Here is a 13,345-nt window from a genome sequence, read left to right on the forward strand (position 1 = left end):
TTGTGTTGTCTTTGGCTAATATTTAAATGTGTTTGATGATATAAAACATTTAAGTGTGACAAACATACAAAATAATTGGAAATGAGGAAGGGGGCAACACTTTCACACACCACTGTATGTATTTGGATTTCCTCTTGATACATGCTTTCTTCCTGGAGGGATAAAATATAAGAGCAAAATGTTTACTATGGCTCAAATATTTTAACATTTTTCACAAACAACAGCTTTCCCATGAAATCAAACCACGGTCACTTTAAATGGCCACTTCATCTACCTAAGAGTCTCTCGGCAGGATGTACAAAAAAGAAGCGTTTTCCTTTCCTAAGCTTGTTTTTTTTTTTTTTTCAGGATCTCATCAATCGTTACTCTGCAGGTGATAAACTCCTGCCTTATTCTTCACCTGATCATCACAAAGCTTTTCATCAAGACAGACACAGTGAATCAGTTTTTGGTTTTTGGTCTGCATCCCATTCCAGCTTGCCCCTCAATATGTCCTGCTTTAGTGATTTGTTTTCCTTCCACTTAGTGAGGTCTCGTGATGCGATGGCCTCCCTCCAGAGGAATATTTCAGCAAGATCCTGCTGCTCAGAACACTGCTGCCCACACAAACACATTCCAGTCACTTGATGGACCAGACACGCACACACACATACAGTGTCTCCTCTACCCTTAACCTCTCTTTACACTCTCTGTGTGTCGCTGCAGAGCTTAACTGGAACACCGTTTGTGTGTGCTTGCTCATGCTGGGATTTGTTGTTTGTACTCTAGTGACCTAGATTTTTTTTCTCTCCTTCAAACTTCCACTCTGAAGTTCATCAAACTAAAATTTTATATACAGAAAAAAGCATTTATACAAAAATATTCACAAGCTAGCTGTGTATACAGACTTTAACTTGCATTAAAAATAAATGAGCCTTCTCAGAAATCCAAGAATTGTTTCATCATCGCATTACTGATATTGGACGAGCTGTACCTTATTGCGTCACTCAGCCGTGATCATATATTTTTATAAAAACTGATACACTGACAACTGAAGCTGTCGGTTAGTTCATTGTTCCGGGCGTCATCAGCATCACTGGCAGCTGCGTGTAGAAGCAACAAGGAGCTGTTTTCAAGCCGCAGCTTTGAAAATGTGCTGTATGAATACCTATGCAGGTGAAAACAGCATGCACACAAAGTTTTGGGACTGTAAGTTGTTTTTTAATGTCAGCTTTCTCTCTGTAGTCTATTTGTAGTCCTTGTAGCATTGATCAATGAATTTGAGCATGCTTTGAATGCATGCAGGTCACTGTGAAGAACAAATCTATTTGCCAAAGTGCTTCTCGAAACCATCAGCTGTCATCTTATGAGGACTGACCTCAAACCCAATTGGTATCCAAATATGTAGTTCTTTACTTTTTGCTTTGTTTTTAAAATTGCTCTCACAATTTCAAAAGTTTACCTGACTTCAAAATGATCCTAATGTTTTCATTATGATCAGAAAATATGTAAGTAACTGTTACCACGTTTAGAGAATATATTATTGCCCTCCATGAATCAGCTGAAGCCTATCTCAGCTACCATAGTGCGAGAGCCTGGACAGGATGTCAGTGTAATGCAGGGCTTTCATTAATTGAGTGATTGATCAAATGGTAAAGAACTTGTATTTGACTATTAATTTACATGCATCCTTGTATATGTACTATTCAGTATTTGGCATTTGCAAATGCAGATCTTATAACAGAGAAACCGTGAGGCCAAAATCCTTGTTATAGACTTTATTGTAAAGCTGACACCTCCTATAGCTTGTGAAACTTTGCCTTTCTGGCATTCTGGCATGAAACTTAAAAGCAACTGAACTCTATCCCTAAATAGTTCACTGGTGACCCAGTGCAGGTTTTTTCCACTGAGGTAAAAGTGGTGCCTTGTGAAAATCATAACTGTTTTAATTAACAGCTGAAAGGCAAAGAGAACTAATTGTCCTTCACATCCCAATAAGCTCCCACTGTGGCTGTTACTATTGCTCACAGCTGCTCTTAGTGTCAGAGCAGAGCCAGACAACATCTTGAGATGAGCACAGCTCTGCCACTGAATCCACTCATGAAGGCAGCAGAGCTGAACAACCAAAGAAGGAATCAGTGGGAAAAGAAAAATGTTTGATTCTCATTCAGAAAACTGTTTATTTTTATCAGATAAGTGGGAATCACGCTTATCCACAGTTTATTAGAGGAGTTCAAGGTAGAAAGAAAAGGGATAGCAGTTTATTTACAAGACAACTGTAAAGAGTATTGCTTTTAAAGTGTTTTTACTCATAAGTGACACTTCTCCGTCCCTTGCAGAGAGACCGCCCAGCAGTCTCTCCAGATCTACAACCACTCTGCAGTCCAGGTGAGTGGCACTTACACGATTTAAAGTTGCATCCTGTGACGTATCGCTGCACTTGTGTAACCCCCGAGTGGAGGCTCCTTCTGTGTTATAGTGTTGAGGTGATGTCCCGCCATTCTCTCTGAGGCTTTTAGCCTCTGTTGCAGCTCCTGTGCCTGCTGCTCAGCCTTGCGTGCAGCTTTGCGGGCGTTCCTCAAGGAACGCTTCACCTTGCGAACTCGCTCCTTCAGCTGCCGGTTCCTCCTTTCCGCTGCAGCCAACCGCTCCTGCAACTTCCGGCCTCGTTCCTCCTCCTCAAACAGTGCAGCCTGCACCGAGGAGCACAGCAGCTGGGGGTAAGAGAAGATGGTGATGTTAGTTAGCATACGTGAAGGCTTGTTGTCTTAAGTGTCTGACAATCTGTTGTAGACTTCCAGCTGCTATCTCGTCGGCTAGATGTGTAGAGTGGGAGCTCTACATGTCATGTGTGTGTGTTTTCTCTCCTGTGTGGGTTGTTTATCCTGTAACAAGCCTAACATGCTAAGCAGGAAGTCTTATTTACTTTTCTATAGGCTTCTACTCCCATTTCAAAAACACATGTGTGTTTGGGTACCTGTGTAATATAAATGTACTATTGACCTCTCATCCCTATGTAAGGGTCACGTTTTGATGTTTCTGGGACCCTAATGTTGCACGTTCTTGATGGCAGAGAGCTGACCTGAACCGACAGGGTTCACAAAGGTGACAGCTGTTGACGCCCCAGTGGGAATGTATGGTTTGGTTTCCTCTGTTTATGGGCGCACTTTATCACAAGTAACATATACAAACTCAAAAATATTGTGAACTAAAGGTATGTACTGTACATTCACTATTTGTCTCACTCTGCATACATACTCAGATGACCACAGTCGAGGTTAAGGCCAAGCCCCTGTTCTTTTAGCTTGCTGTTTTGTACTGTGGTACCAAGGATCGCAAAAATGGACACTCGTATGGTTTTGGCATATAATGCAGTTTGTTTTAGTGCCATTTGTTTTGGAAAACAATTGCTGAAAAATTGTCTTAAACTATGTTAAAGAAATACTGAGAAGACTGTTGTGTCTGTTAGCTAAAACTGGAGGGACTTTAGCTTAGTGCTTAGCTTAGACTAAAAACTACAAACTGAAGAAGCCTCTTAGTGTAAGCCTCCTCAGAAATGGTATTAGTGGGAGGGTGGTCATGTTTACCAAGGTGTAGCATTCCCTCTTCTTTTAACAATGGTCCATAAAAGTCTGGGAACAGAGAAGACCAGTTGTTGGACCTTTGGGTCTGTTTGTATTTACATTTTATATGGCATACTACCTTTCTTGGAATTAGTGTTGCAATACAATACACCCAAATAAAACAAAAGAAACCCTTTACATTAAACTTCCTTTTAAAGTTTAAATAGTTCATACTGAGACTGATGAAGATAATCTCACGAGGACAATGTTACCCAGCCATATGGTGATACTGCACTGTATGCACAGACTACAAGATAACATGATCTAGTACAAGCAAGCAATAAAATTCATTTACCTTTTTATCAGCGTAAAGGTAGAAACCCATGTGAATAAAACCAAATCTCTCTGCATGGATACAATCCACTAGGGTGAGAAAATATTTCATGCATTTGTTCCTATTCACTAAGACTGAAGTCAAATTCATATCCTTTTTTTTTTTTTAACAGTTTGAAGCCTTGCCTTTTCAGTTCTCTTAGGAAATTTCACAGTGGGATGCATCAAGCACACACACGGACACACAAACGCACACCAACTGTCAAAACATCCGGGTCACACCTGCCTGCTGTTTAGCATCATCTGTATAAACAGTATTTAGAGGACATGTGACGACAACTGAATGCACAAAGGTCCACAGTGAAGAAAGACAGAACACAGAAAAAAGGTTCTTCAGTATCCAAAAGTCAGTAAAGGGAGGCAAGAAACTATGGGGATGTCGTCTTAGTTTGTTCAAAACTCTATTTATTTTACAATTAACATTTACAGCAACTGTGGTCTAAAATGACTACAATGACTGATCGCCCTATGTTGCAGTTTCCTTCAGGTCGGGTCACATGTGACCCTTCAGGTCCTTGAAACCTTTCAGTCTGTCCTGATTCAGTCTGACACTGTGGCTCATCAGTGCAGGTACCACATCTTAACAGTGATGTCATAATGAAACATTGCCTAACTGGAAATAACATGAAGTCAGAGATTTCTTAACATGGTGGATATATTTTGGTAGTTCGGTTTATAATTATCTTATGTGTAGTTATTAGAAAGCATCCATGCAAGCTTTTGTAAACTTCAATGAACGGATCAGAAGATTTTTAAATCTGTGTGAGAGCTAACTTGACTGAAGGACACACTGGTGTTTGTCATTAGATTCTGATCGATCCCGTCTCGGTGTTAGAGATCTTTTGTCATGAGTAATTAGTGCTCCCGGGCTGCAAAACACTAATGGACTTACCCTGCTTCTGTCTGATGCTGGAGGTATGCAATAAACTCTGAAGAAAGACTTCTGCAAATAGCTGAAAGCAACAAAGTAGTTCTTACTCTGATCACAGTCATTACTGAAAAGTCTGACCTGTCAGTGACTCTGTCTTCATCGCAATAATGATTTTTTTTTTTTGTTTGTTTTGTTTTTTGTGAAGTTGCGTTTGCTGAACATTCTGTCTGTAACATATTTGCAACAGTGAAGCAGGTGAAGGTGTTTGGTAACTCTGGATAAAGAATTTGAAAAAAATGTGGTGCTCAGACTTTGTCCTGTGTTTAACATGTATAGCTGTAGGTTTTGGGGGTTTATAACTCATAACTGCTGCAAATGTAGGAAGGTCAGAGAAATTAAATCAGCCATGCAAACCTCATGACAGCAAGTTTAATGTCACTGCAACACTTTGCACTGTGACACCCCAGGCCATCCAGTCCAGTTCTATCAATGCTAAACTTGCTTTTAGAACATTTTGCTCTGGAGCAAACTTGAGGAATTTATGTAAATTGATTTTTTTTACTCATTTGTTTGAGTAAAAGAAAAAGACACAATGTCAAATATGGAAGAAAAAGAAGCAAAAGTGGAAAAGAAAACACAAAAACCCCCAAAGGCTGTAATCATGTTTGAAAGAATTTAGAGGTGTTTTTGTTTGCGCCCAGCTTGACCTGACTCCTCATTCATTTCTGCAGACTTTTTGATTTCTCTCCCTAACTTTATGTAGAATCTCAGCAGGAGTCCACACAATTACACAGACAACACATATGGCCAGACACCTTTACACACAGTTAGTGGCTTTAGAGCTCCACTGCTGGCGTTAAAGAGCCAAGCCAGGGTTTCTCCTCTCCTTGTGCAGATTTTATATTGTCTGTGCGTGCGTGGGAAGGGAAGGCTAGAAAATGGAAAGAAAAAGTGACGAAGAGACAAAAGGAACAAAGAAGAGACGGAGAGCAGAAAAGAAATAAAGGTGGTGAAGAGGTGCTCCATAGGGTGGCATTTTTCCTCTGCTTCTGCACTTTTCTCCTTTATTTCTGTAAAACACAGTCTGATAATGTATTTTTTATGAGCTTTAGTGTCTAACTCTTGAGTGAAACAGGCACTCCCTTTTACCCCTCTGTAAGCACATACATAAAATGTTAATGAGAGTCAGGAAACTTGTTAAAGGGGTTTGCATGAGGGTTCAAAATTCTGCCTTCCCTTACCGTGGGTACAATCGACCAGTTCTGTATGCATACACAATAAAAATGTGCTGTATATGGAAGTGATTAGGAAGTGTTCGAGTCATCTGCCTGCCTTCTTGTGACCTGTCAAAGAATCAAAGAACTCATATGATATGTATGTATTATATCTGTATTAGACCCACAGGAGTGTCTGACCTGGCTTGTGGTAAAAGCGCCTCTGAGCACTACTGATAAGATGAGCCTTTGAACAAAAGCTAATTGAAGGTTTTGGCAGGAAAAGTGCAGTGAAGGAAGTCTCCTGTCTATCCTTCTGGCGGGGCATCTGGTTCCCACAAAGCTGAAATCAGAAGCAAACCTCCTCCCAGCTCTGATTTTAGGGATTTTTTTTTTTGTCTTTAAATGCAGCTGAAGGATGAAAGCACAGAGAGTGATGCAAGAAGGGAAGCTAACTTTAGATAATAAAAGTATTAATAGGCTTGGTTCTTGGCTGTTAGATTAAAGAAGGATAAAAAGAGAAAGAAGAGAGATTTCTTTCCCCATTTTTTACGTCTCCATATACATTCCCGAACAAAACACCTGTTTTGTCCTGCCTTGCCTAAAGGTTATTGTAGAGGAGCACGTGAATCCTCTACAATAACAGCACCTTTAACCCCTTTTTGCCTGAACTATGACCCCTTAATTCAGAGGCTAGATCCTGTAGTTGAAACCAGAACAGAAACAGAAACAGAAGGCACTACAAAACCACACTTTGCAGCCCTTTAACAGTTAAATTCTTGCTCTTAAATAATGCTGTGGCTAAATTAGCTGTGAGATTATTTAAAGCTGAAGAGGTAAATCAGCTGTGAATGCTGCAGGCAGTAGAGAAAAAGTCAGCCAGGAACGAGGCACAACATCCTTCAGAGTGTTAAGATGATGATAACGAGTGCAATAAATGGATACAAGTGTATGAAAGGGAGCCACGTAATGCTCCACGGTCCACCGGATGTATTAAATGATTCTAATAGAGACACTGTCTGTAAATCGCACTGACTTTAAAGGGGATCTATTGTGCTTATTTTCATCTCCATTATTTCCGAATCATGCAAGGAAAACAAAACCCACACCCAAAGGCACTGAGACAGAAAATAAATCAGTTATGATATGAAGGAAGACTTGAAGCGAATCAGCACATCAAGTGTATATCAGTGTCACCAAAGAGTGAAGTGTCACCATAAATTGTGTTTTAATTGATCATCTTTATCCCTTCATGAAGCATCCTGAAGGATGTTTTTTCTTCCTGGGTGTGATGTTGCCTTCATCCACAGGGCACCAGGTTTGCTGTGCTCGTCATCATCATTAAAACACCAAAGTGAGGGCCTCTTCTTTGGTGTGTCACAAAAACTATTCAGCAACCACTCAGCTGTACCTTTTCAAAATAAAAGCAAAGACGTGTCGTAAATTTGTCTCCAGCTGCCGTGTCCTGTCTTGTTTGAGGTGCGAGCTTGGATCAGTCAGAGCAGATGTGATAATGAATGTCTGAATCCCAGCAGCAAAGCTCCCATCACAAGCTTCAGCCTATCTCTGGTCCGAGGTCAGCGTGATATGTTGCTTCATGCTGATACAGATCAAAGCTGCAGACTGACACGCTTTCAAGCTGGTGGTGTCAAAGTCGTGGATCTCTGCTATTTGATCTTTGACCCCGGGGTGCACGGACAGTATCCGATATGCCTGAGGTGCAACTTGGAAGGACCTCGACTCATCAGTTTGCTTTGATCTACAACAGGTTGGGACGTGATTACGTCGGGCCAATCACATATTAAAACTTTATTAACAGTACAATTGATTCTTTTGTGTTGGCGCATGTGGGCATTTTTGTTATCCTTCTGAGAATCAATCCATTATGTGTGGGTATTTGTGTGTTCAGCTCTGCACAGTGCCAGAGGGTAGTTTGTCTGATCTTTTTTTCCCACATTCCTGTCAACGGACTCACAACTCGGCTCATTATTAGATGTCCACACACAAACCAAGACCTCCCTCTGCTCGTACACATAGTTCAGCTACAGCGGTTGATTCATTGCCAGTTTCTGACTCAAACATTACCGAAACTACAACACCCTAATATTGTTAGTTGCTCCACTTCCAGTTCCAGTTCCCTGCACGCTGTTGTTTGTCTGGACCCTTAATCTGTTATCACCATGGTAACAACATGGTTTTGAGTTTATTTACATTTTCTGCAAACCCCCACAAAAAGTTGGCCTTTTTGAAACAGGGGACTGACTAGCCTCATTCTTCTAAGAAGCTCTTTTTTTAATAGCTCCTTTCATTTTAAGGTCAACTGCTCTTTAAGCAAACTTGCTTCTGATTGGCTGCCCCTTGTAAATAGAAGAATTGTGTGAGTGGTGCTCCTGTGTTTGCGTCCAATCAAAGTTGACTACATGTACTCTCAATGACATCATGCATAGCCAAGTCTAGAAAAAAAAACTGTTGGGAATGGAGCCCTTAGAGCCATCTGAGGCCTGTGATTTTGGGAATTAGCTACTATTTATACAGTGACATAATTTTCAAACCTTTAGCTATGTTCAAAACAAGCATTCAAAATATCAAACAAAAACACATGACATAAAAGTTGCGAAATTTGACTTACATGTCAGTGAGTTAAATAAGTATTTGATTCTTAGATAACCATGACTTACTACTTGGTGGAGAAGCCCTTGCTGGCAAGCACAGCAGTAAGATGTTTCCTGTAGTTGGTCAGGTCAGGTTTGCACACATCTCAGGAGGAATCTTGGACCACTCCTCTTTACAGAAACTCTCAAACCCTTTAGATTTCTTGGCAGATTTTCTAGAGGCCTGAGGTCTGGAGACTGGCTAGGCTACTTCATGACCTTAGTGTGCGAAGATGCACATTAAGGTCTTGAAGTGGCCTAGCCAGCTTAGCCACTCCTTTGTAGCTTTGTCAGTATGTTTCGGGTCATTGTAATGCCTGAAGACCCATCCATGACCCATTTTCAGTGTTCTGTCTGAGCGAAGGAGATTTCTCATCCAAGATTTTAAGATCCTGTCCATTTTCCCTTAATATATGTTAAGCCATCATGTACCGTTAGCAGAAAAACAGCACCAATGCATGATTTCCGCTTCCATGCATGACTGTGGGGATGGTGTTTTTTGGGTGATATTCAGCATTTTTTCTACAAACATGGCAGGCCAAGCAAGACAGCTTGAGTTTGGTTTCAATGACATCTTCTCACAGCTCTTTGCTCTTGCTCACAGTGGTGGAGAGGTTGGAATGGAAGAAAGTGATTCTTTGGACAGGTGTACTTTATACAAATAACAAGCTGAGATCTATGTCATTAATTGGTTGTTTGAAATCCCACCCATGGGAGTCAGATGTCTAGCTGGGTTGCTGGGGATCAAATACTTATTTCACTGTGACTCATATTCATTGGTAATGTGTGTGTTTGGGGGTTTTTTGTTTTTTTTTTAATGTTTTAAATTCTATGTTTTGTTTTGTTTTTTTGTTGTTGTTGTTGGTGGGGTTTTTTTTTTTGGGGGGGGGGGGGGGGGGGGGTTGGGATATATAAAAGGCAATAAAAATACAAATTTAATAAAACACATTTGCTCCCTGATGATCCCATGGACTATTTGTTATCTCCGTGACAACAAGATAGTTTTGTGTTTGTTTGCAGTGTCAGCAAAACCCCACCAACATTTCTAAGAAGATAATGAAGCTTTTTATTATAGATTGCAATGGTCAGTTTAATCATAGACATTTGGTTTCTCTTCTTCATGTACAACACTTTAACAGGCTAACTATGACTAAGTGATGCCTTACCCTGCTGTCCTCCTGCGTGTCCCACTCGGGGCTGAAAGTCTGAAATGGTTGGCTCCCCTGAGTGCAGTTGGAGAACTGAAACAGACTGGAAAACGTGCGTCTGTTCTCAATCGTGTCAGCAAAGATGGCATCTTGGAAGTTGACCCCATGAGGTCGGATGCTGTAGTTCTCATCCATCCTACAGAGGAGATGAAGGCAACAACTGTAAGCAGCACATTTGAATCTGCATTTAAAAAGAATGCACTCTGCTCCTTTCCAGTATATTTTTGTTCTTGGATTGTACCGGAGAAGCTTTGCATGATTCACAAATTAAAATAATGAGTACTTATGTTAGAAATTTATTAGAAATAGCATTCTGAACCGTGACTATTTGGTTCTGAGGAATTATTTGCAAATCTACTGATCTTGTTATTTTAAACTTTGGCCATTTTCAATATGAACATCCACCAATGTATTGTATACTATAAGAAAATAACTAGTAGGTCTGCTTTAACAGCCAGAATAGAGAACAGAAATACATCATGAGGTCATAATCTGTTTGGCTGATAAACTGATCATTTGCTAATAACTCCAATTTATAGCTGACAGGTGTACAGTAATAAAAAGTCTTGGTGAAGGCCAAAGCCAAAAGTGGCAGTCCTGCAAAGTGGTATTTACTCATTTGTTTTACCACTTTGATTATTTACATACAAACAGTGTTAATTTAAAGGTGCTCTTTCATTTATGTGGCAACAATAATAGATTTGATAAATTCAGGTAAAGCTGAAATAGTATTTAATTATGGGTTATTTTTTGGTTTGGTTTGGTTTCATTTTTTTGCAAAAAAAAAAAAAAAAAAAAAGAACCACATTAATTTTCTGAAATAAAAAGTGACCGTTTTTTTCTACCTCACCTGAGGAAAAAGAAATAGGAGTAGTTCTCCATCACGGTGTGGGACTGACAGGACAGGTAACCAAGCCCGGTCAGGTTGAGCCTGGATCCAGAGGGTACCTCCAGCATGCTGCCCCAGGCTTGGTCACACAGCAGCTCCACCTCTGCAGAGTACAGCAGCCCTTCCTCTGCGCCCTCGTACCCGTATCCGAACCCAAAGGGCAAAGAGTTGTACAGACTGCCCACTCCAACGCCCACCGGCTCCCGGTGGATTGCCAGGACCCGGGCATACAAGATGATCTCCGCAAGTTCCGCCCGGCAGCCCTCGCTCAGCGGCCGCCATTCCGAGGGGAGCTGGCAGCCACGCGTAAAGGTGTCCAGATGCGCAAAAACGCAGAGCGTTGCGAGGAGGATAGTCGTGGGAAACATCCCGAAAAGCCTACAAAATCTTATCTGGCACCTCCTAAAGTCTGCGTCGATGAGTCTTTCTTTTTTCCAGGAGACCCAGCCAAGTGGCCGAAAGTAAACAAATCTGGTTGATTTTGCAAAAGTTATGCACATGTGTTTACCTCAACCACTTGATGATGCTAAATCACAATGAAAATAATTTTTCAGACAGAGTTTTTGAACATTAACACAAACTCAAGCTAACTTCAATCGTCTGAAGACTTTTGGAAAGAATAAAATCGGATTAATATGAATGTGCAAAGACTAACCGCTCCAACCTGCAGCTCTGTCCGTTCTCCTGCTTGGAGGAGGCGAGGTTTAAACAGAGCGATGGTGATGCCTTCAAGGACTCGTGCGCTGCTTTGATATTTAGAGTTTCAATGAGGGGTGGTCGATGCGTTGAAGTGGTATTTTGCCTGATGAAAAGGTGATGAACCTGAGGTTTTGAACCTGTTGACCTCAGACATAATATTATAACCCACATGATGTATACAACTCTTTCGATCAAAAAGATTATTAATTCAAATATACTCCAGGTTCTTCACAAAACGCGTCGCTTTATGAAACGAATACTTCCTTGAGAAATCGACTTCTTCTGTTCGGCACGTGAAGGCGTTAAATGTGATTATAAAGGGACAATCACTGTGGTGGGAGATGGTATCACAGGAGCCAGGGTTTGGGTGGAGGAAGTTTCATGGGAGATAAATCAAAGCATCTGAGAGGAATTTGAATGGGTCCAAAGGGGGGTGCTGCTGAAGTTTCCACTGGGTTCCAGGGTGCCTCGAATTTGTTTTACAACACATTGGGGATACAGTGGGTCTTTTAGGTTAGTCAAGCGCAATTCTGGGAACTTAGTGTGTCGTGTTGTGTGAGTCCCAACATTCTTTCTGATAGACCTTTAGTACAAATCTTTGATTTTGGCTACCTATTGTGGGTCAGTGGGGTCCAGTGGCTCCTGGACAAGGATCACTGGGAGTTTTGAAGCACTTAAGGGAAATCCCGTGGGAGACAATATTTCTGTGGTGAAAATCCTCCAGGGGTTCTCTCTCTCTCTCGCTCTCTTTTTTCTTTTTTTTACCTGAGATAAGGGACTCTAAAGATGCACCAGGACTCTATAATGTGATTACATTTCACAATACCTAAAATATTTTATTAAGAATAGCCCACATAAGATCATAGTAAAGATTAATAATCACTTTCAGTTCCTCAACTATAACCACTTTAACAGTCTTCCATACAGTTCTAGGCTCAACCTCCAGTAAGTACCGTGACCATCTCTGATTGCTTTAAACCAGCGGTAGGCAACTCCAGGCCTCAAGTGCAGGTTTTAGACGTCACCCTGTGTCAACACACCTGAATCAAATCATTAGTTCATTCCCAGGCCTCTGGAGAACTTCAAGACATGTTGAGGAGGTAATTTAGCCATTTGAATCAGCTGTGTTGGATCAAGGACACATCTAAAACCTGCAGGACACCGGCACTCGAGGCCTGGAGTTTCCTACCCCTGCTTTAAACTAACCTGAACATGAACATCAGTAGATTGCTCTTGAATAAGACTGCCATCTAGTGGAAAGTAAGTATAACTGTATATATAAACGTACGTAACAAGAGCAGAAATGGTGTTTCTCGGACATTCCATTGTATTTTACTACAGTAGCCTCTGAGTGTTCTATGCGACAGTATTGACAGATATCCGTTACACTGTCGTCGCCATTTATCATTCAAAGCTGACATCAGAGGGAATCTCCAGTCCTTCCTTTCCTGTTTGCAAGTGTAAGGTGACTCCTGAGGGGGAATTCCCGCTAACAGCTGATGGTCTAGCCCCGCCCCCACACATGTCAGCCTCTTGCCGATGTGTAAAAAATGCGGATGGACCCGTGCCGCGGCGGCGCTGCTTACGCGCAGGCGCTCTTTGTTCTCAGATCAGCCCTCTGCCCCGTGACGTCACTACAAGGAAACGAAAACCGTCCGTAAACTCCGCACAAGTGAACTCGGTGTCGAGTTGTCGAAAATTAGACCGACTTAGATAGGAACTGTGGCTTTCAAAATAAAAGCAAAGCGTTCTTGAAGAATGAATTAAGATTGCCCTAAAAACAAATATCAAAAGCTAAGGACTTCAGAAAGAACAAATAATCACTGTAGTGTTTTAATATGATTAATAGAAGTGAAAATAGTTACACACAATACAGTT

General features: G+C 41.1%; 1 protein-coding gene across 1 annotated transcript; it reads right to left on the reverse strand.

Annotated features, from left to right (window-relative positions):
- Positions 1–2,218: 2,218 nt before the first annotated feature.
- ccdc3a (coiled-coil domain containing 3a) lies at positions 2,219–11,435 on the reverse strand. Its single transcript, XM_006806485.3, has 3 exons — positions 10,730–11,435; positions 9,838–10,015; positions 2,219–2,693 (listed from the first exon to the last, which is right to left on the reverse strand). Exons 1-3 carry the CDS (start codon positions 11,266–11,268, stop codon positions 2,388–2,390), a joined length of 1,023 nt encoding a protein of 340 aa, XP_006806548.2. The 5' UTR covers positions 11,269–11,435; the 3' UTR covers positions 2,219–2,387.
- Positions 11,436–13,345: the final 1,910 nt, after the last annotated feature.

The sequence above is a fragment of the Neolamprologus brichardi genome, chromosome 17, assembly GCF_056152115.1.
Source record: "Neolamprologus brichardi isolate AB-2024 chromosome 17, ASM5615211v1, whole genome shotgun sequence".
Classification (NCBI taxonomy): Eukaryota; Metazoa; Chordata; class Actinopteri; order Cichliformes; family Cichlidae; genus Neolamprologus; species Neolamprologus brichardi.

Coding starts and splice junctions, on each gene's coding strand:
- ccdc3a (XM_006806485.3), bottom strand. CDS start 11,268: ATGTGCATAACTTTTGCAAAATCAACCAGATTTGTTTACTTTCGGCCA. Junction 10,016..10,729: donor TCCTATTTCTTTTTCCTCAG/GTGAGGTAGAAA, acceptor TCTCCTCTGTAG/GATGGATGAGAACTACAGCA. Junction 2,694..9,837: donor ACACGCAGGAGGACAGCAGG/GTAAGGCATCAC, acceptor TCTTACCCCCAG/CTGCTGTGCTCCTCGGTGCA.